We start from the raw sequence: 17485 nt of genomic DNA, 5'->3' as shown, positions 1-17485 counted from the left end.
GATAGTACTCATGTTAATCAATGCCCGCTGCGGCGCCCCTCCCTCCGCCCGTCGCGCCTGCCTCGAACACGGTAGGGGCGGGGCGGGGCGGAACGGGGCGGGGCACGCGTGGGCGGGCGGCCGAGCGCGCGCAGCGGCTCGCCACGCCCTGTCGCGCGCGCGTGCGCGCCGCCTCGCACCGCCCCGCGCATGCTCATCTCCGGCGGGCGCTGAAATTCAAATCCGAGGAGCGGTTGGGGTGGTGGTTCTGCGGCTCGCGGGCGGCCTGAGGGAGCGGACGGAGCGTGGGGCGGTGTCGGTATCAGCAGCAGCAGCGATGGACCCCTTCACTGAGGTGAGGGCATGGCCTAGGCCGGCCACGGAGTCGTGAGCTGCACACATGGGGCCTGATCCGGGGGAGGGGTCGACGGTGGGGTCGAATTGTCAGTGGCGGAGGCCGGTCGGGATCAGCAGGGCAGCTGTTACTTGCGGCCGCGCTGTTGGGTTGGGATAGTTTCTTCCATCTCCCCTTTTTTCCGGCTTGTGGAGAGCCCCTTTCTCTGCGACAGGATGACAGGTCTCCTTGCCACCACCTCTCCCTGCCCCTTCGTCTTGCTCGTACCTCCAGCGCTGCAGCCGCCCAGGTATTTGTGGGACGTCAGGTCTCTTCCAAGAGAGGACAGAGGGTTATTCACGGAAGGGGTTGCGAAGGAGGGGACCTTTTCTAAACTGGGCTGATGCTTGAGTGTGCTTCCCAGCGCTTTAGTGTTTGCACCTCGTGTGCGTCCGGCAGATAAGATTTTCGGCTGAAACAGAAGAAACACTGTGAGCTAATGGGAGTGGTATTGACACACAACGTGCCTGCCATATCTAAAGGTCGCAAGTGAAGTTTGCCCAAAGCAGCAACAATCTGATTAAAAATGCGTCCTGTTTGACATTATTGCCCCGTGTGATTGGCTACTTTTGTCGGCAGGCACAGTTCCTCATTTTTGAAAAAAAACAGAATAAACCAGTTGTTAGGGTGGATTTGCGTGTGTGTGCTTGAGATTTACAGAGGCAAAATTGTAACAAAACTAGTGGAACTGACTGTCTTGAATCTGTGTGAAGGATGGAGATTTCTTAAAGATGCTGCACTCTCTTTTTGTGTGTGACAAATGTAAAGCTCTGGAGCTGTCTTGTGACTGCTTTGAGAAATGACATAGTAAAAATGGCACAGCCTGCCTACACAAAAACCTAAGCTAATTGCAAAAAAGAACCTAATCAAATACATTGGTGAAATACTTTCTTGTCCCCTTGAAAAAAATCTGTATTTGAAATTAACGTACTTTTAAAAAAAATATAGTGCCCAAAAAAGGAGACTGCACAGATCTGATGTAAAAAACTGAGCATAAGATATTGATCTGAACATCTTTACTAAATGTGTTATGCCAAGGCAAATTAACCGTACCCCAATGTGAAGTCTTCCTAAGTATAAACAGCTAAAACATCTTTCCTTAATTGGTAGTGAGTGCCATGATGAGACTAGTCTTATATAAACTTCAAGTCCAGACTAGTGAATCAAGTTTAAAATGGTTTTGCAAGCTGGGACATATTCCAGCCTCAACACACCCTTCTAGTAGATAACTGATTTGGAAAAGTTGTGACCAACTGTAAAGCCACTCCTCAGAGTAAACTTCATTCAAATGTTAGCTGGTATTGCAAAGCCTAGAAAAGATTTCTTTACCAAGAATGTTTATGTTGTGGAAGACATTCCAGCGTAGTGTAAAAATCTGACTAATACTAGTATATTAGTATTGAAGTTTAATAACTTTCCTCAAAAAGTTTTTCTGAAAAGGAAGCTTTTTACCTGCCATGAAGTATTTATGCTCTTTTTTTCTTTCTTTTAATATAACCTTTCCTTAGCTTAACTATTTTCAGATAAACTTTGCTCTGTTACTTGCAGGGAAATGGTGAGGCATTGTGTAACTGTTGATTATGTGAAGTGGTGTTATATGAACCTGAATTGGCCAACGCATACTGTTCATTCAGTGTTTGCTGATTACTTCACAGTAACAAATTTTGTCATGGTCTCACTGAATTTATACTCAAATCTTGCTGTCAGATTCAGTTAGAATACTTTCAAAGACAGTTCTGAAATAATGTTTCTTTTGATTAATCTTACAAGTAAAAACTAATAACCTCCTGAACCTCAACCAAATTATTAATACAGAATGCACTGAGGAGATGGTGCAGTTGATATCTTTTAGGATCCCAATTAACATACTATTTCTGACTTTCAGTTTAAGCTGACAATTTAATTCACCTTTCTTGCACAAAAGACTTGTTTTGGTACTACAAGATGTTAGAAATAGTCTAGGTTATTTTGTACTTTGAAACACTTGTTAACATTCATAGAGCAAAGTGTAGTTTCCTAGTATGAAGGCTGACCAGAGAGAAATAAGTGATGCAGTTGCTCAGGGCAAAATATGCATATATGTGAACTTTGGAGTAGTTAACCTTCAATGGCATGGGTAAATTTTATCCCTTTGCTGCACTCTGCTAGTAAAGCAGTGTCATTAGAACAAATTCTTGTAGTCAGATACGAGCCTGAGTATCTTTAATGCTGATAAATGAGTACTTTAAAAGGTACCTTTTTGAAAACAAGCTTGTCAACATTTAAAGTAGGAAGGCCTTTTCTGATTTTTAGAAGGTGCTTTTAAAACACAAACTGTGATCCTCTTAACTGTGACTGAGTAATTCTCAGATGGCTAGATTTAATGAAATAGGTATGTCCTACTCTGAAACTTTGGCTATCATCAGAACACTTGGAGAACGTACTTATAGCAAATAACCTGCTGATGAACTTGAAAACAAATCTCAAGTTCTGGTGAGTGGCTTACTCATCATGTGTAATAGCAGAGTTTGAAATATGGCAGTTGCATGGAAAACTTGAGATACAAAGAGCCAATAGGAGCTGGAGCTCAACAACAGAGGCGTGCATTCTTGGGAAGTGACATCCTATTTGTAACAACTGAAACTCCATTTTACTGGACTAACAAAACAGAAAGGAATGTGACTGCATCTGAACAGAACTGTAGGAATACTGCTGAGGAAGGCATACTTGACTTTGCACACAGAAAATAAAGTTAATTTATATAGCCTTTAAGATTTTATATATGTGGGCATTACCTGTACTTTCTAGCTCTGCCTTTTTGAGGTTGACGTAAGGAAACCTGACCTGGAGACACAACTAGTGTGGACCTTGCATTGAAGACATTCCTGGCATTTCATGTGTCCCTTTATTATTATTTTTTTTTTAATCTTTTTCCAAAATCCTCCTATTTTTTATGGAAGTTGAAGAAGCTGATTTTTGCTTTCACAAAAAACTGTTGAGATTGACATTCCATTTGTCCTCTGTTGCCATACAATGGGACATTGTTTAAGACTTCAGCCTTAGACAGTTAAAAATGTGAAATGTGTATTTAATTGCTGTGCAACAGGACAGATAATGGCTGGCACAGTTCTCACAGTAATTTATGTGCCACCAAACAAGTGCACTTTATATGCTTCCCTTTAAAAGCCATTAGTTCAATGACACAATTTCTTGTCTCAAAGTGCCTTAAAACCTAGATCAAAGGACTAACTAAATATATTTTAGATGTGATCAAAGTGAATGATAATGATTTATGAATGTAGTAGTTTGGGTTTTTTTAAAATAACCTCTTTCAAACTTTGATGCTACGAAGAATAATTTCTACTAGCATGGTATGTTTGCTAAAACAGCCATTTTGTATGGAATGTGATCATAGTACTAAAATTTCTAATGGACAGGGAATGAAATAAAATGTTATGTAGCTTAATTGGTATCTCTTTATATGTTCTTCCGTATACAGATATATTATGATAAATAGCCTGTTTAAGACAACTAGTTAAAACATCAGTCTATTCTTAAAATTTAAGCTTGAGGAAGATAAATTCACCTTTTGATTTAGAAGCTGTAATAGCAGCATTTTTAAAAATATTGACAGCTGTGCATTTAGTTAGATTTTCTTTTATGACAACTTTCTGCATGTCACTTTGAAACAACTTCAATGTTGTTTATTTTGTCAGAGGGTTGGTGCCAATCAGATGACTTGACCATGTGCTTTAACAATGTGTCAAAAAAACCTACTAGAAAGACTTGACAATTCAAGTCTGTCATGTGGTGATGCAGTAAAAAAAAGTAGTTACTTTCAAATATTTCTGACTACTTCAGGCTCTATAGAAGCCTCCCTTTTTATTTGTGCCATTGCTTGTGTCTCTTTAGCCTGGTTTCCTTTGAAAGCTGAGTTATTGGGAGGCACTAGCTGATTTAATGACTGGAACTTAACTGCTTCTACAATTTTCATCTAATTTCATGGCTAGGTGAAAAGACACAAACTACTGTCTCTGAAGAGAATGCTGCAGCCTGTTATCTGTCTGGTAGGCCAAAGGATTTCAGATAACCTGCAAACATGTACTGACCAAACAGACAGCAAGAAGGTAGCTTGGGATGTTTTACGGTATAAGCTACCTGTTATCTAACTGCTGAAAACTGGGGAAGCTGTGGATATAGCAATGGTGGAATTGAAGTATGGAGATCAGGGGCTATCACAGTGAGAAGGAGGTAGACAGAAAAGCCATATAGCTGACAGTGTAGAAAACATGTTTTGTTTGTTCTGCTTTCAGGAGGAGGTAGCCAGTCACAAAACCGGACTTTGAATATTTCTATCGCATTGCATTACAGTGGATCAGTTAGCAACAACTGAGAGCTGCATTTGTCTTAATGTAGCCTTCACTATAGATTTCTGGTATTGTGGATCTGGGGATATGTTATATAAAATTCAACTATTTTTAATTTGGGCTATTACTAGTTAAGACACTTATTACAGTGTACAGTAACACATGATTTATTGACTACACAGAAACTCCTTGAAAGAACCCGTGCCAGGCGAGAGAACTTGCAGAAGAAAATGGCTGAGCGGCCCAAGATGGGAGTGAGACCCACAATACAGACCAAGAGAGTCAGAGAGCCTTTGTTAGAAACTGGTAACCAGGCACCTCTTCCTGGTGAACAAGGTATTTTGAACAAGTTTAATAAAGATCGTCTTTTGATACAAGTCCTTTTTTTTTTTTTTTTTTTTTTTCTTTCCCCTGAGGGCAAGTGAAAACCCTTAGTGTTTATCTTAAACTAAACAGCAATGAATGCAGTTACCTGACCACTAGGACTGAATATGGCTAATGTTTAGCTTAACCTGAGAGCAGAAGCTCTAAGTAATTAGTAAGCTATTTAAAAATAATTGTATAATGCCAAAGATAGTGTCTTGTGCCTGGTAGATTTTGGGAAGGACAGTTTTCTGGGAAGCATGTTATGAATTATGAAATAATTCATAACTTCATTTGCATTAGAGTTCTGTACTACCTCTGAAAATATTTTAGATTGAATACTAATTTGCTTGAATATTCTGACCTGTACAGACAAACCTGGTACAAAGCCATCACCATCAAAAAGGCTCTGCCCTAACAATGTGGAGACTCAGGCTTCCAGTTCAGAGAACATACAGCCAGTTCCTTCAAGTTCCACAAGCCATCATTCTGCTGAGATTACTTCAGAGCTGCACGTAACTGCTTCCAACAGGGCTTCATTGGTTCAGCCTATTGAGAAAGGAAAAACAAACACCAAGTCAGAAACTCCTGCAGCCCTTTCAGTCAAAACACGTATGCAGAGATTGGCAGAACAGCGACGCTGCTGGGATAGCGAGGGTACGTTTCACTTGCTAAGCATTATTGGTATTTTTCAGTGTTTGCATTCTTAGCACTGGGGAGGGCCTAAAATAACGAAACTGTTGACTACAGATTAATTTTATACATGTTTTTCCCTACTAGTGTGACGCTTTCCTCATCACAACAGTGATGTAAAACTAGTAATCTGCTCGGTTAAAAATGTGTTGGCTTTGCAATAAGCTTTAATTTAACTTCATTTGTCTCAATGCCTTCAGAGCTGGTAGCTTGATTCTGTTGATAGTGAGAACATCTAACTGTTGATAAACTCAAAATATAGCAATATGCAAAAAAGGCAAATGTATCTCAATATATTTTATTAGCAAAATAAATGTGGTGTGTGTTTTTTTTTTCCAGATCCGTCTGAATGTGTTACTCTGTCTCCCCTCCAGTCAAAAGATCTGTCTGTTTCTCCACCTAAGCAGACATCTAATGCCCTGGCAAGTGATACCCCTATTGGGAGAAGAGGCCGTTTAGCTAACCTTGCTGCTACAATTGGTTCCTGGGAAGATGACCTAAGTCATCCATCTGCAAAGCAAAACAATGCACAAGAACAGCCTGGCACTACTTGTTTATCCAAATTGTCCACTACAAGTGAAGCATCTGCTAGAATCAATAGTAGCAGTGTAAAGCAGGAAGCTGCATCCTGTTCTCAAAGGCTTGTTGAGGCTTCTATTAATAAACCAGCAAACTCCAAGATAGCGGTGAGTGTCTGATTTAGTCGCTGATTAAAAATTTGAGAATTGGGGGCACAAATGTTAACTTATAACTGTTTAATCTGAATTTAAAGATTTGGTGTGAGAAATCTTAGCCTATTTACAACTTTTGCTTTATTGCAATCCCATATGCCCTTTTTTTAATAGCAGACCTGAAATGTTTACAGTCTTTTTTATTGAGACTTAAAGCTAAATGTACTTAAGTTTTGTAAAATTTGCTGTCACAGTAATTGATTGCTGCTCTTTCAACCATCAGAGACTTCTTACAGAGATTCTATATTTCACTCTATGAAACCCAGTGTGTTTATTGACTTAAATTGTAAATATTATTACTGTAAGGAAACTCAGTCAGAATGCTGAAATTAGTAGTGCCAGATACCTGTTTTTCAATTTATGGCATTTATGAAATGGCAATATCTGCCATGTACAGTCTTGTTTAGGTAAATGTGGGGTAATACCTAAAGAAGCTGACAAAAGTACATGGAATCAAATGCTGAAAGAATTTGAAATACTGGATTTAAAAAATCTACGAAAAGTTTATAATGCTTGTTCTCAGCTTTTTCTGTTGTTGATGGAATAGGTGTGTCATATTATAGCATGCTGTAGAGAATGCTTTCATTCTTCTTCCTCCTGAGAAAATAAGAGGGTACAGACTCATTTTAATGTTACTCCTTTTTCTCTTGCTAAGGATCCAAACAAGTTGTTAACACAATCCTCAGGAGTCACTGTTCCCTGTTCTAAGGAACCTGAGGTACAACAACCTCTAACAGAGAATCCCTGCAGCCCTCAGAAAACTGAAAAGCGTACACAAACAGCAAAATCAACTTTGCCTCAACCAATTCAGTCCAAAGAAGAGCCAGTCAAAGGAACACATGTGCAACTTGAACCTAAGGGTAAACCCACAACACCAGGTAGGATGTTTTTCAGCTTCAATAAATGTTCATTCAAATTAGGCTTGTGAGTACTATGCTGAAAACTACAGATTAGTTAAGACTTCATGGCAATGTATCAGGTAATGCCTATTTCCTTCTGTAACTTCAGTAAAGTCCTGAACAGTTCTGTGGCAATTATCATAAATTGTACAGCTTCTATATTTTTGCAAGCGTATTTTTTTGGACATGATTTCAGTAACTTTTGAGAGCAAAACTAATCTAACTTTTCTCTCTATGTAAAAATATATTCCAACATCAGTTAATTGACACTTTTCAAAGCTTTCAAATTGTTGGAAACTGTGTATATCCAATCTATATAAGGTAAAGTGTCTGCATATGACAGAAGAAATCAAAGCTAAATGCCACATAGCTGCATAGCGTCTGTCTTTTCAGTTAGCATTGATGTCACGAAAAAAGTGATCATTCCCAGTTTTAAACTCAACTGTTTGTTGGGTCAGAAACTTGGACTAACAGCTTGAACTCTTTGAAACGATGGTCAGTAGAGCAAGCCTGTGTCTCTAGATATGCTGACAATAAAAGACAAGCTCAATAAAGTGGGGCAGAAGCCAAACAATGTGTCTGCCTTATGTACTAGAATGCTTATATACATGAAGGATGCAAGTAAGGCTGATTGTAGAGGAATTGTTGAAAAAGCAACCCAGTTTAAATAACTGGTGGGTCACATGTGTACTTCAGTAAGAGAAGAACCTCTGTTTGCTCTGACTTGCTGCTTTATTAACTTCAGTGTTCTGTTACTGTGGTGGTTTGTACTTCAGGTTTTGTTTGTATGCAGTAGAATGGAGTAAGACCTGTGAAGGAAATGGCCGAATTGTTTCACTGAGAACCTTCAGGAGGATGCAAATTGCAATGATTTCTTTCTGTATTTTTGAGAGTTTCTTTCAAAGCAAAACAATTGTTCTTTTAGGGGGATCAGGAATTAAGCCCTTCCTGGAACGCTTTGGGGAGCGCTGTGCAGAGCGTAGTGCAAGGAGCCCTGCTACGAATACTCCAGGGTGCAGGACACCTATTGTTACCCCAAATACAAGGACAATCCAGGAAAGGCTGCTCAAACAAAATGAAAATTCCTCTACTGCCAGTTTAGCTCTTCAGCTTAAGCAGGTATGACTTGCTGCATTCATAGCTTGTTTATAAGCTTGGGGAGGACTCTTACTGGTTTGCACCTACCTGAGGAATTTGAAATGTTTTGACATCTTAAAGCTGTCAGCTTTTTCCCCTGTTCCCCTTTATTTGCTTAGGAACGTGAACGAGAACTTGCATGCCTTCGTGGCCGGTTTGATAGAGGCAATCTGTGGAGTGCTGAAAAAAGTGAAGGTTCGAAGAGAAAACTTCCAGAAGCTAAAATGGTAATGTGTTACCTCCCATGTATCATAAGATAGTCTGTGAATTGCTTTACGTGTTCTGAACACAGGGGTAGAAGTGCAAATGTAAATAAATGGTAAAAATCTATGATTTGTGTATGCTGAGGCTGTGCAAGACTGCTTGTCAAGTGGTTTGTATGATTATTAACAAATTATTAAATTTTTTCCTCCTGTGGAATCAATTAAGGACAGAAGCAATACTGCTTTGAGCCAATTGATTTATTTATTTTTTCGATGTTAAGTATGTGGGGTTTTTATATTTTATAACATTAAAACCAGAAGAAAGCTTCTTACACAAACACTCAATTTAGTATTTAGTAATTCAGCTGAACGTCTTAGGTAAATAAGTAGGACCTTCTTGATATTGGATAGGCAGCCTCACTTTCCTAACAGATGTTAAAATTGTGTTTTTTCTGGCAGTTTTCTTAGTCACTTTGAACATTCTCCTAAATTTACTGGTTTTATTTTTGCCAGGAAAGCCAGTCTCAGGTTAGTCCAAAACGTCTTAGTTCAGATGCCGCCACTTTTGGATCAGCAGAAGACACACAAGCAGGTGACAGGCCACCAAAGTCTCCCAGTGTGGAGTCTTCAGGTAAGAACTGTCACTGTTTGCTTGTGGCTAATACCAGACTGAAGCACTGCCCTTGACACTGAGCAGATAAAAATGTTTGTAGCACTGAAGTATAGAACTGGACCTTTTATTTGGTTACTCATTTGTCTAAATCTTCTCATATGATGATAATACTCTGCTCTCCTATACCACTTGAAAGACTGACAGGGCAGACTGCCTTTTAGTTTCTCAGTGGGTTTACCTGTGTTTCATCCTTTCATGCATGTTAAGTGCGGGGAGAGTGAATGAGAATTGTCAGTTATAGATACAGTCTGTTCTGTATCTGCGTATTTAAATTTCCACAATAATCTAATGGGAGGGAATTCTTCCCTTATCAGTATCCCCTTATGATATTAATTCTTATAGTAGGGGATATGAAAAGCATTCTGAGATGCTTGTGATATCCTATCTGGTGCTTACTGAGTGGAAGAGCTTTCAGTTCTCTGTGAAAAAGAGTGAACTTAGCGCTTCTTATAGACATTATGGGTAATCATGCTATCAAATGTGCTTCCAGAAGAAGAGAATGATATCCCGTTTTTGGGTATGGTTTGGGCGGGGTGTTTTTTGTGTGGTTGGTTGCTTTTTAAAATTTTCCCTTTTAGCTTTTGAGTGGCTGCACTCTACTATGGTTTCAACATTGTTTCTTGTGTTATGGGTTTTTTGATTATACGACAGAAATCTAACTGTACAGGTTGTGGAGGGTATGTATTCTAATGCCTTTTTTTTTGAACTGGAATACTTAATCTGGCAAGCTTTTTGTAAGTTGTCAGCTATCTTATCAAACTTCCAAAATTCAATAACTTTAAAAAAATAAAAAAAAATAAAATAAAATTCAAAGGCTAGACATGATCTTCAGCAACCTCTTTTTTCATAAACTACTTAGATGCTCCTAAATGTGAAGAGAGCGATAAACCCAGTCCTCTGAAAAATACTGAGCCAAAGAGCCCTGTACAAGTGATGCCTGTCTCAAAACTTGAGCAACTTGTTGAGAAACCAAAAGGTTTGTATTGAGTAGATGTATATTAATGCACTTATCTGTTGCCACTTGTCCAGCAGAGTGTTAATATCCTTGAAGTCTGAACAATTAATTCAGCATACCTCTGCTTACCGTCCTATGTGTTTTGTAATAAGGTTTATATAAAACAAAGCAGGAAAGTTCTTTTATTGTAACTCTTCTTTCTTGACACTGAAGTCTTAAAGGAATATATTAAATGCTGATATTAAAAGCTTATTAGGAAAGGATAGAAATTCCTGCTCTACTATGGGACTTGCAGTTAAGTTTCAGGCCTGTTTGAACTAAAATGTTGAAACCTGTCTAACAAGTGCATCTTTTTATTCACTCTCTATCACTTATGCAGTATATATGATAACAATATATTAAAATAAGGATGGAAGTATACTACACTGTTCTGTATGCCTGACTATAATAAGTGCTTTTTAATCAAGCTTACTTAAAAAGCAAAAATAGTTGGTTTTTCTGTTAAAATCTTTCTGTTCATTTAATGAGGAGAGTTTAGTCTTGCTGTTACTAATATTTTTAAAATATCATCCTTTAGATGAAGGATATGAAATTGAAATGAGTGTGGATGATGAGCTGAATAGCTCAAAAGTGATAAATGAAATTTTTGAAGTTCTTCAAGAGACTAGTCCAGACATAGAAAAGCTGAAGAAAGAAATGAGCATGAGCCTGGAAGGTGAAAGTGATGAGGATGAGCAGGAAGAATCACTGAATATTTCGTCAATGTCTCTGCTAACCCCTCTAGTGGAGTCTGTTGGCTCAGAGGTGAGAGTTCTTAGGAGGTGGGGAAGGACTTGTTTATCACATAGAGATGTACAATTTGCTTGTGAACAGCAATACTTTGTATTGTGATACCCGGGCAAATATATAAGTTAGAAATGACATTTTGCTAATGAAAACATAATGAGGTAAAGTTATCTTCCTCTGAAAATAGCATATCAGATTGGATTTTCTGCTAAACAAGTGGTTCATCTTCTGCTAAATCAGTCTTGAGTATATACATCTATTACTTGTGCTAGACTTCCAGTGGTATACGTGTATTCAGTGAAGTAGTTGCTGATGAAAATCTGAAGAGAAGAAATTATGTAACTGTGCCAGTTTGGAAACTAAGGGTGAAATCTCTTTGAATTCAATGATCTGTTGGTGTCTTTAAAATATATAAATAGCTTGATCCATGTCCCAGAAAATATTTGTAAAATGTCTGTTAAATAGAATTAAGCAGCCTCCAAATTTACTGTTTACATGCAAAACAAGTAAAGGTGAGAGAAAATGGATAACGATTAATGTGGACAGGTATCTGTAACATAACCTTTTTTCCCTAGGCATTTGTTTCTCCTTGTAAGTCTGGTGAAGGCAGCAGTATCAGTGATGTAAGTCTGAAGTCTGAAAAGTTCCAAAGGACTAAAGTCCCAAGGGCAGAATCTGGAGACAGTATTGGCTCTATGTCAGAAGATCACAACCTTCCATATAGGTAATAAACACACACACCTTATTCTCTAAGTGTACAAACTGAGACACTGGCTTTTTTAACTCTTCTAATGAAGCATACTGCTTAAACTACAAATGAAGCTTTTAATCAAGATCTTTACCTTCATTAAATATTGTCTCTGTGGCATCTTTATGATATTTAAACTTAAAAAGCACTTATCAGCTTATTTTAAAAACCATTTATGCAAGTTGAAAAACATCGATATCTGATATGTATATAAAAAAAAAAAGACCTTGGCACACCTGGAAGCATTTAACAGGCTTTTCTCTTTTAAAAGCATCGATGCATATAGATCTCAAAGATTTAAAGAAACCGATCGTCCTTCGATAAAGCAAATTATCGTTCGCAAAGAAGATGTTGCTTCCAAACTGGAAATGAAAAAGAACGGCCCATCTGATCAAGTCAATATAAAAAAGAAAATGCAGGTATCTGATGTACTTCTTAATATCCTTTTTCTAATTTACTAATTCCTTCATTAATTCTCCCTTTGAAAGTTCAGGACCTTAATATACTGCTTAGAACTGCAAAATTACATTGTTCAGTGCAAATATCTAACAGTAGGGAATGATGATTTCAACATAATGTATCTCTTAGAAGGATGATGCTATAGAGTAAGTCTAGAGAGAACAAGCCATCTTTTTGAGCAGGGGACAGGGAATCTATATCTTATTACTGCCTTTGAGTTAGGTAGGATTCATAACTACATACTTTCAATTAGCAATATTCTGATCTCTACTGGTGCCTTGTTCATCTACACTGCTGAATTTCTGGCTAACTGCTTCTTCCCCAGTGAAGGGAAGACTAGACTAGATATGGAGTGTAAAAACATTGAAGTCATCCCAATATTTTTGAACTGCCTCTGAGCTCAAAAAAAGTTGTACTGCTGTATTCTTTTGCAGAATTAAACTCTAAACTGCAAGATTTTGTAGTTTATTATCAAAATGGTGTTATTTTTCTGAAGCTTAGCCCCCAAAAACACTAATCTTGAGACATTTTCTCTTTTCCTTGTTTGAATGTAACACTAAATCTCTCTTCTTGCTAATTATTTTTACTACCGGTTTCCTCTAGGAGCTGAATAATGAGATCAACATGCAGCAGACAGTGATTTATCAAGCCAGTCAAGCTCTGAACTGCTGCTTTGATGAGGAACATGGAAAAGGGTCACAAGAAGAAGCAGAAGCAGAGAGGCTACTTCTCCTTGCAAGTAGGTTTTCAGGTTCAAGGTCATTTCTTTGTCTTGAACACTTTGGGAAGAATTTGTGAACTCTGGAAATGTATTTATGATGCTACTTTGTAGCTGCTTATTTATAGTTCTTCACGTAGAAAACAAGAGAGAATATTATCTATTCTATCTCAGCTTCTTCTACAGGCAAGAGGACATGTTTGTATCCATCTTGTCCCTAATGTTCCTACTCTTCTGGAAGATGATTAATATTTCTGTTGCATTTTACATACGTATGGCAAAAAAAGTGTTCAGTGTGACATTTTCCTCTGTTACAACTGTAATTCCTCTGTGCAGCTGAGAAGAGAACTGCTTTATTGGAAGAACTGAACAAACTGAAGAGTGAGGGACCTCAGAGCAGAAGAAATAAAGCTGCTTCTGCATCCACTGAATTTGCTCCATCCAGGGGATCTGTTTCCATTTCAGAAATGCGTCTACCTCTAAAAGCAGACTTTGTATGTGGTACAGTTCAAAAGCCAGGTAAACAGCAACTGAAAGTGTTATACCTTCTCTCCCCATTTCCCCATCCTCTCTACGTATACTTCTAGTTTATTTCTCTTGGGGTTTTTGTCTTTCTGTGTGACATTTTTCAGAACTCTGGGGGTGATACAAATTTAGAAATTACATATAATCGATCTGCTTTTTGGTTAAGTTTTCAATATTTTCCCACATCATTTTCTGTCTTGTGAGTTCCAATAAACTTAACAAGACCTTCCCAACCAGTCTTTAAGTATCTTTTGTTGGTCCACTGACCTGTTGGGGAAGAAGCGGAATTTTGTATCGCGGGTTGTCTTCCCTCTTGTTGCCTTGAAATTTTTTTGATCGATGAAATTCTAGTAATAAATATTATTATATCAATTCTGACCTTTGTGGTGGTGTGTAATGCTCAGGAATCCTCTTTTTTCAGTCTGGTTAACATCCCAAAACACTTCATTTACAAAGACTAGTCTTTCATTATCTTATTATAGTTAAGTCATTAAAGTGTTAAAAATGTGGATTTGTCCCTTCTTTTGTTCCAGAACAATATTTGGTAATATCTTTGTAGGTCTAGATACTTATGTTGGAACATACTAAGCTTCTGTGTCATGTGGTTGTTTAAAGAATCTTCAAGCTCACAATAACCAGTGTGATTTTATATAATGTCACAGAATATGAGTGTAGCTGGATTTTTCTAACAGGTTCCTACTTCTTACATCACTAAAATTTGAAGACAAAAGTCATTGGGCAAAGTCTTGTTTAATATTGTTTGCCAAACTTCTACTAATGAATTCATATGTAACCTTTTTTCTTGTTTAATAGTTCTGTGAAATGTAAAGTGTATTTTTTATATCTTCAAGTAAAACCCCACAGCCAACAATAGAAATGTAAATATTTGACCTAATTTACCCCCTGACATATTACATTTCTTGTTGCATAAGACTATTCATTTGTGTTACAGAAAAGCCTCTCAAATTGTTACAAAATACTTTTTTTTTCTGTTGGTAATTCTTGCAATCAAATTGTCTGAACAAACAACTATGAACTGTTTGTCATCCAAATCTTAGTCCAGAGGTGCAGCATTTGCTATACATTGTGCACCAGAGCAAGATTTATTAATCACTTTCATCTCTAAGAGAACCTCAAATGTAAAGAGTACAAATCAGTGCTTACTGGAGTCTCCATCAGTTGTTCTGAAAGCTGTGACTTGTCATTCACCTGACACTATTGAGATGTGCTTTTGTGGTCATCTTTGTTTTTTGTCCCCTTATGTGAAAAGTTAGGGAAATGAGTTGCTTGGATGACTAGTTCCTTCATGGGATTACAAAAAGGATGAGAATAGGAAGTAACAAAAGCTGCTGTATGGTTAAGCTGACATACCTAGAGAATAACACCAGAGTCTAAGATTAACTGCTGAATCTGACTGAAAGTTCTTCCTCACCTTTCATGCACTGGGTAGTGTAGGTCTGGCTTCAGGTCTGGCTCAGGCAGTAATGCAGTTGTCGTGAACCTTGTGGAGACAGTCTTACTCATGGACACAATATGGGAAAAACCTCATTTTAAAAATAAGTCTATAAGCAAATCATGACTCTAATCAAGTGTTTAAGTGAGGTGAAACAGTGTGATTAATGGCAATGCAGGACTTGAGGGTTTTTAGATGCTTGGACACGTCTGGCTAACAAAGTCATCTGATATGTATTTACAGAAGCAGCAAATTACTACTATGTAATAATACTGAGATCTGGATCAGAAAACTTGGTTGCAACTCCATTAGCAAGTACTGCCAGCTCCTTGAATGGAGATGCTCTTACTTTTACTACGACATTTACTATGTAAGTATAAATAAACTGTTTGGAACCAGTTTCAACTCTGATGGTGGAAGACACATAAAAATATTTAAAATTTTTATATAAGGATGTCATATTCTGCAAACAAATATGGTGAGGTCTTGTGGTATGGGTATTTCCTGCTTCAAGGAACATGTGGAATGCACTTCTCTCAAAAGAGCAATCTAGAGTTATCCTACCATCCATCAACTAATGTGTCTCTTGCTTTTTCTGCTTTTGTTCTTTCCTGGAACACCTGCAATGACAAATGGATTGCTCTGCCTGAAACAATGTGTTTTTCTCTTTTGCAACAGCTAACATTTTATATAGCCATTTGGTTCGTGTCTGGAAAAAACAGTACTCTTAAAACTAAAACTTCAGCTCTCATAGGTTAGCTAAAAATGTTGTGAGTTCAAATGGCTGTTTGTTTTTTGAGTAAATAGCTTTAAGTGAAAGTACCAATTGGTTTGGACTTCAAAAAATGGAGTTTGCTTATTTATTTTGGAAGAATTTTACTAACAATCTCTGCTTCTAGAAATACATGTGCCAGCAGTGGACTGAACGATGTATTCTGAGAAACAGTAGATGCACACTATCTACCCCTTGCTCACCCTCCCCTCTTGTAGGAAGTATCTTTATAGTAATACACTCAAGTATTAAAAATGGCAGTGCTGCTTGCCCTGGATATTACTATTGTAGAAGTGAAAAGATGTCAGACAGCCCAGCTGACCTGCAGGAACAAACTATGACTATTATTAATAAGAGTTTAACTATTTGTCAGCACTGTGGCTAAGCTTCTCTTGAGTAGAACCTAGCTGCTCCCTGGAGAGTTTTAAGGAGTGGAAGGATGGAAGAAGTAATAAGTAACCTTAAAACATAAACCCACTGTTTTCTTTAGTCTGTGTTTAATTTTTTTTCCCCTCTCCTTCCTTTTAGGCATGATGTGTCAAATGACTTTGAAATAAATATAGAAGTTTACAGTTTGGTATGTATTATTTCCTGTAAAGAGGATGTATGAGGGAGAATGATGTGTTGTACTTTCTCAATACCTTCTTGCCTTACAGGTGCAGAGAAGAGAAGTTACAAGCACTGAAAAAAGGAAAAAGGCAAATAAATCAAAGGTAAATGAAACCTGAAAATCGGTATGTTGTGTTTCAACAGAAGGTACACTAGAAAGACTGTAGTGTTCTGGGAGAACTGACTGATAGTCTTAGACAATCTGTTGCTTGCTTTAACAGTTCTTGTTCTTTCTTGGAACATCTGCAATGACAGATGGGTTCTGGAGTCCTGCAGCTATTAGAAGACTGGACCTGCAGCACTTGGTTGAGTCTGAAATATATTGGAGGGGAAGGAAAAGGAATCTTACTAGTTCTGCAAAAATGCTATGCTTTGCAAGCTTTTATTTATTAGGTGTAGTGCCTCTGATAGTGATTTAGTGCCATTATTCTTCATTTTACTTAATATTCCTCATTTTACTTAAACTACACCACTTAATATGCCTGATGTTGCAGTCTGATTTGTCTTGAAGGTTTTATTGATCAATTGCAACAGTTTTTTCCAGTGTTAAGTAAAAGCATTAGTTGCTCATTTTTAAAGGAAATGTCTTGACTCCTTGAACACAAATATTTCAGCTTGGATAGGGTGCACATTTCAACTGTTTGTGCTTTATCAAGGCCTTGTGACCCCAAACAAGAAACAAGACTTCTAAGAACAACTATTATCTGTCAAAAATTTATTTAGATGATAAGCCTTCAGTAGTTTCACAGTCTAATTTTCACACTGTGAACAAATTCAGTAGCAAATATGTTTATTTTCTACTATTCTTTTGTAGGTTATTACTCCAAAGAGACTATTAACATCTATTACCTCTGTAAGTATGAATAATATTGTAACCAGATCTGTTTGACTGCTTCCAAAGGCCATATTCTCACTAAATAAGGCTGTGCCTGTGTTAGACTCTTTGTGTCCCTTATTTGAAAATCTATAAACTGTCCAGCTTCTTGCCAAACTCTTCATCCATCGACTCAAAAAACAGGTAACAACTCTAAACACGTAATGT

General features: G+C 37.6%; 1 protein-coding gene across 2 annotated transcripts in view; it reads left to right on the top strand.

Annotated features, from left to right (window-relative positions):
- The first annotated feature begins 215 nt into the window (after positions 1-215).
- ANLN (anillin, actin binding protein) overlaps positions 216-17485 on the top strand; it is a 28443-nt gene continuing 11173 nt past the window's right edge. For both annotated transcript variants that reach the window (XM_082045961.1, XM_082045960.1), the window contains exons 1-18: positions 216-334; positions 4902-5055; positions 5455-5739; positions 6115-6461; positions 7162-7384; positions 8331-8524; positions 8662-8769; positions 9259-9376; positions 10278-10394; positions 10951-11177; positions 11735-11883; positions 12179-12326; positions 12970-13105; positions 13421-13603; positions 15306-15432; positions 16363-16411; positions 16491-16547; positions 17258-17296. In XM_082045961.1, the coding sequence (XP_081902087.1) occupies positions 317-334; positions 4902-5055; positions 5455-5739; positions 6115-6461; positions 7162-7384; positions 8331-8524; positions 8662-8769; positions 9259-9376; positions 10278-10394; positions 10951-11177; positions 11735-11883; positions 12179-12326; positions 12970-13105; positions 13421-13603; positions 15306-15432; positions 16363-16411; positions 16491-16547; positions 17258-17296 (2679 nt within the window). In that variant the 5' untranslated portion in view covers positions 216-316. The remainder of the gene's footprint in view (positions 335-4901; positions 5056-5454; positions 5740-6114; positions 6462-7161; positions 7385-8330; positions 8525-8661; positions 8770-9258; positions 9377-10277; positions 10395-10950; positions 11178-11734; positions 11884-12178; positions 12327-12969; positions 13106-13420; positions 13604-15305; positions 15433-16362; positions 16412-16490; positions 16548-17257; positions 17297-17485) is intronic.

The sequence above is a fragment of the Streptopelia decaocto genome, assembly GCF_964273445.1.
Source record: "Streptopelia decaocto genome assembly, chromosome: 2".
Taxonomy (NCBI): domain Eukaryota; kingdom Metazoa; phylum Chordata; class Aves; order Columbiformes; family Columbidae; genus Streptopelia; species Streptopelia decaocto.
Note: the sequence above shows the minus strand (reverse complement) of the source record. Positions and strands in the feature narration are given on the sequence as shown.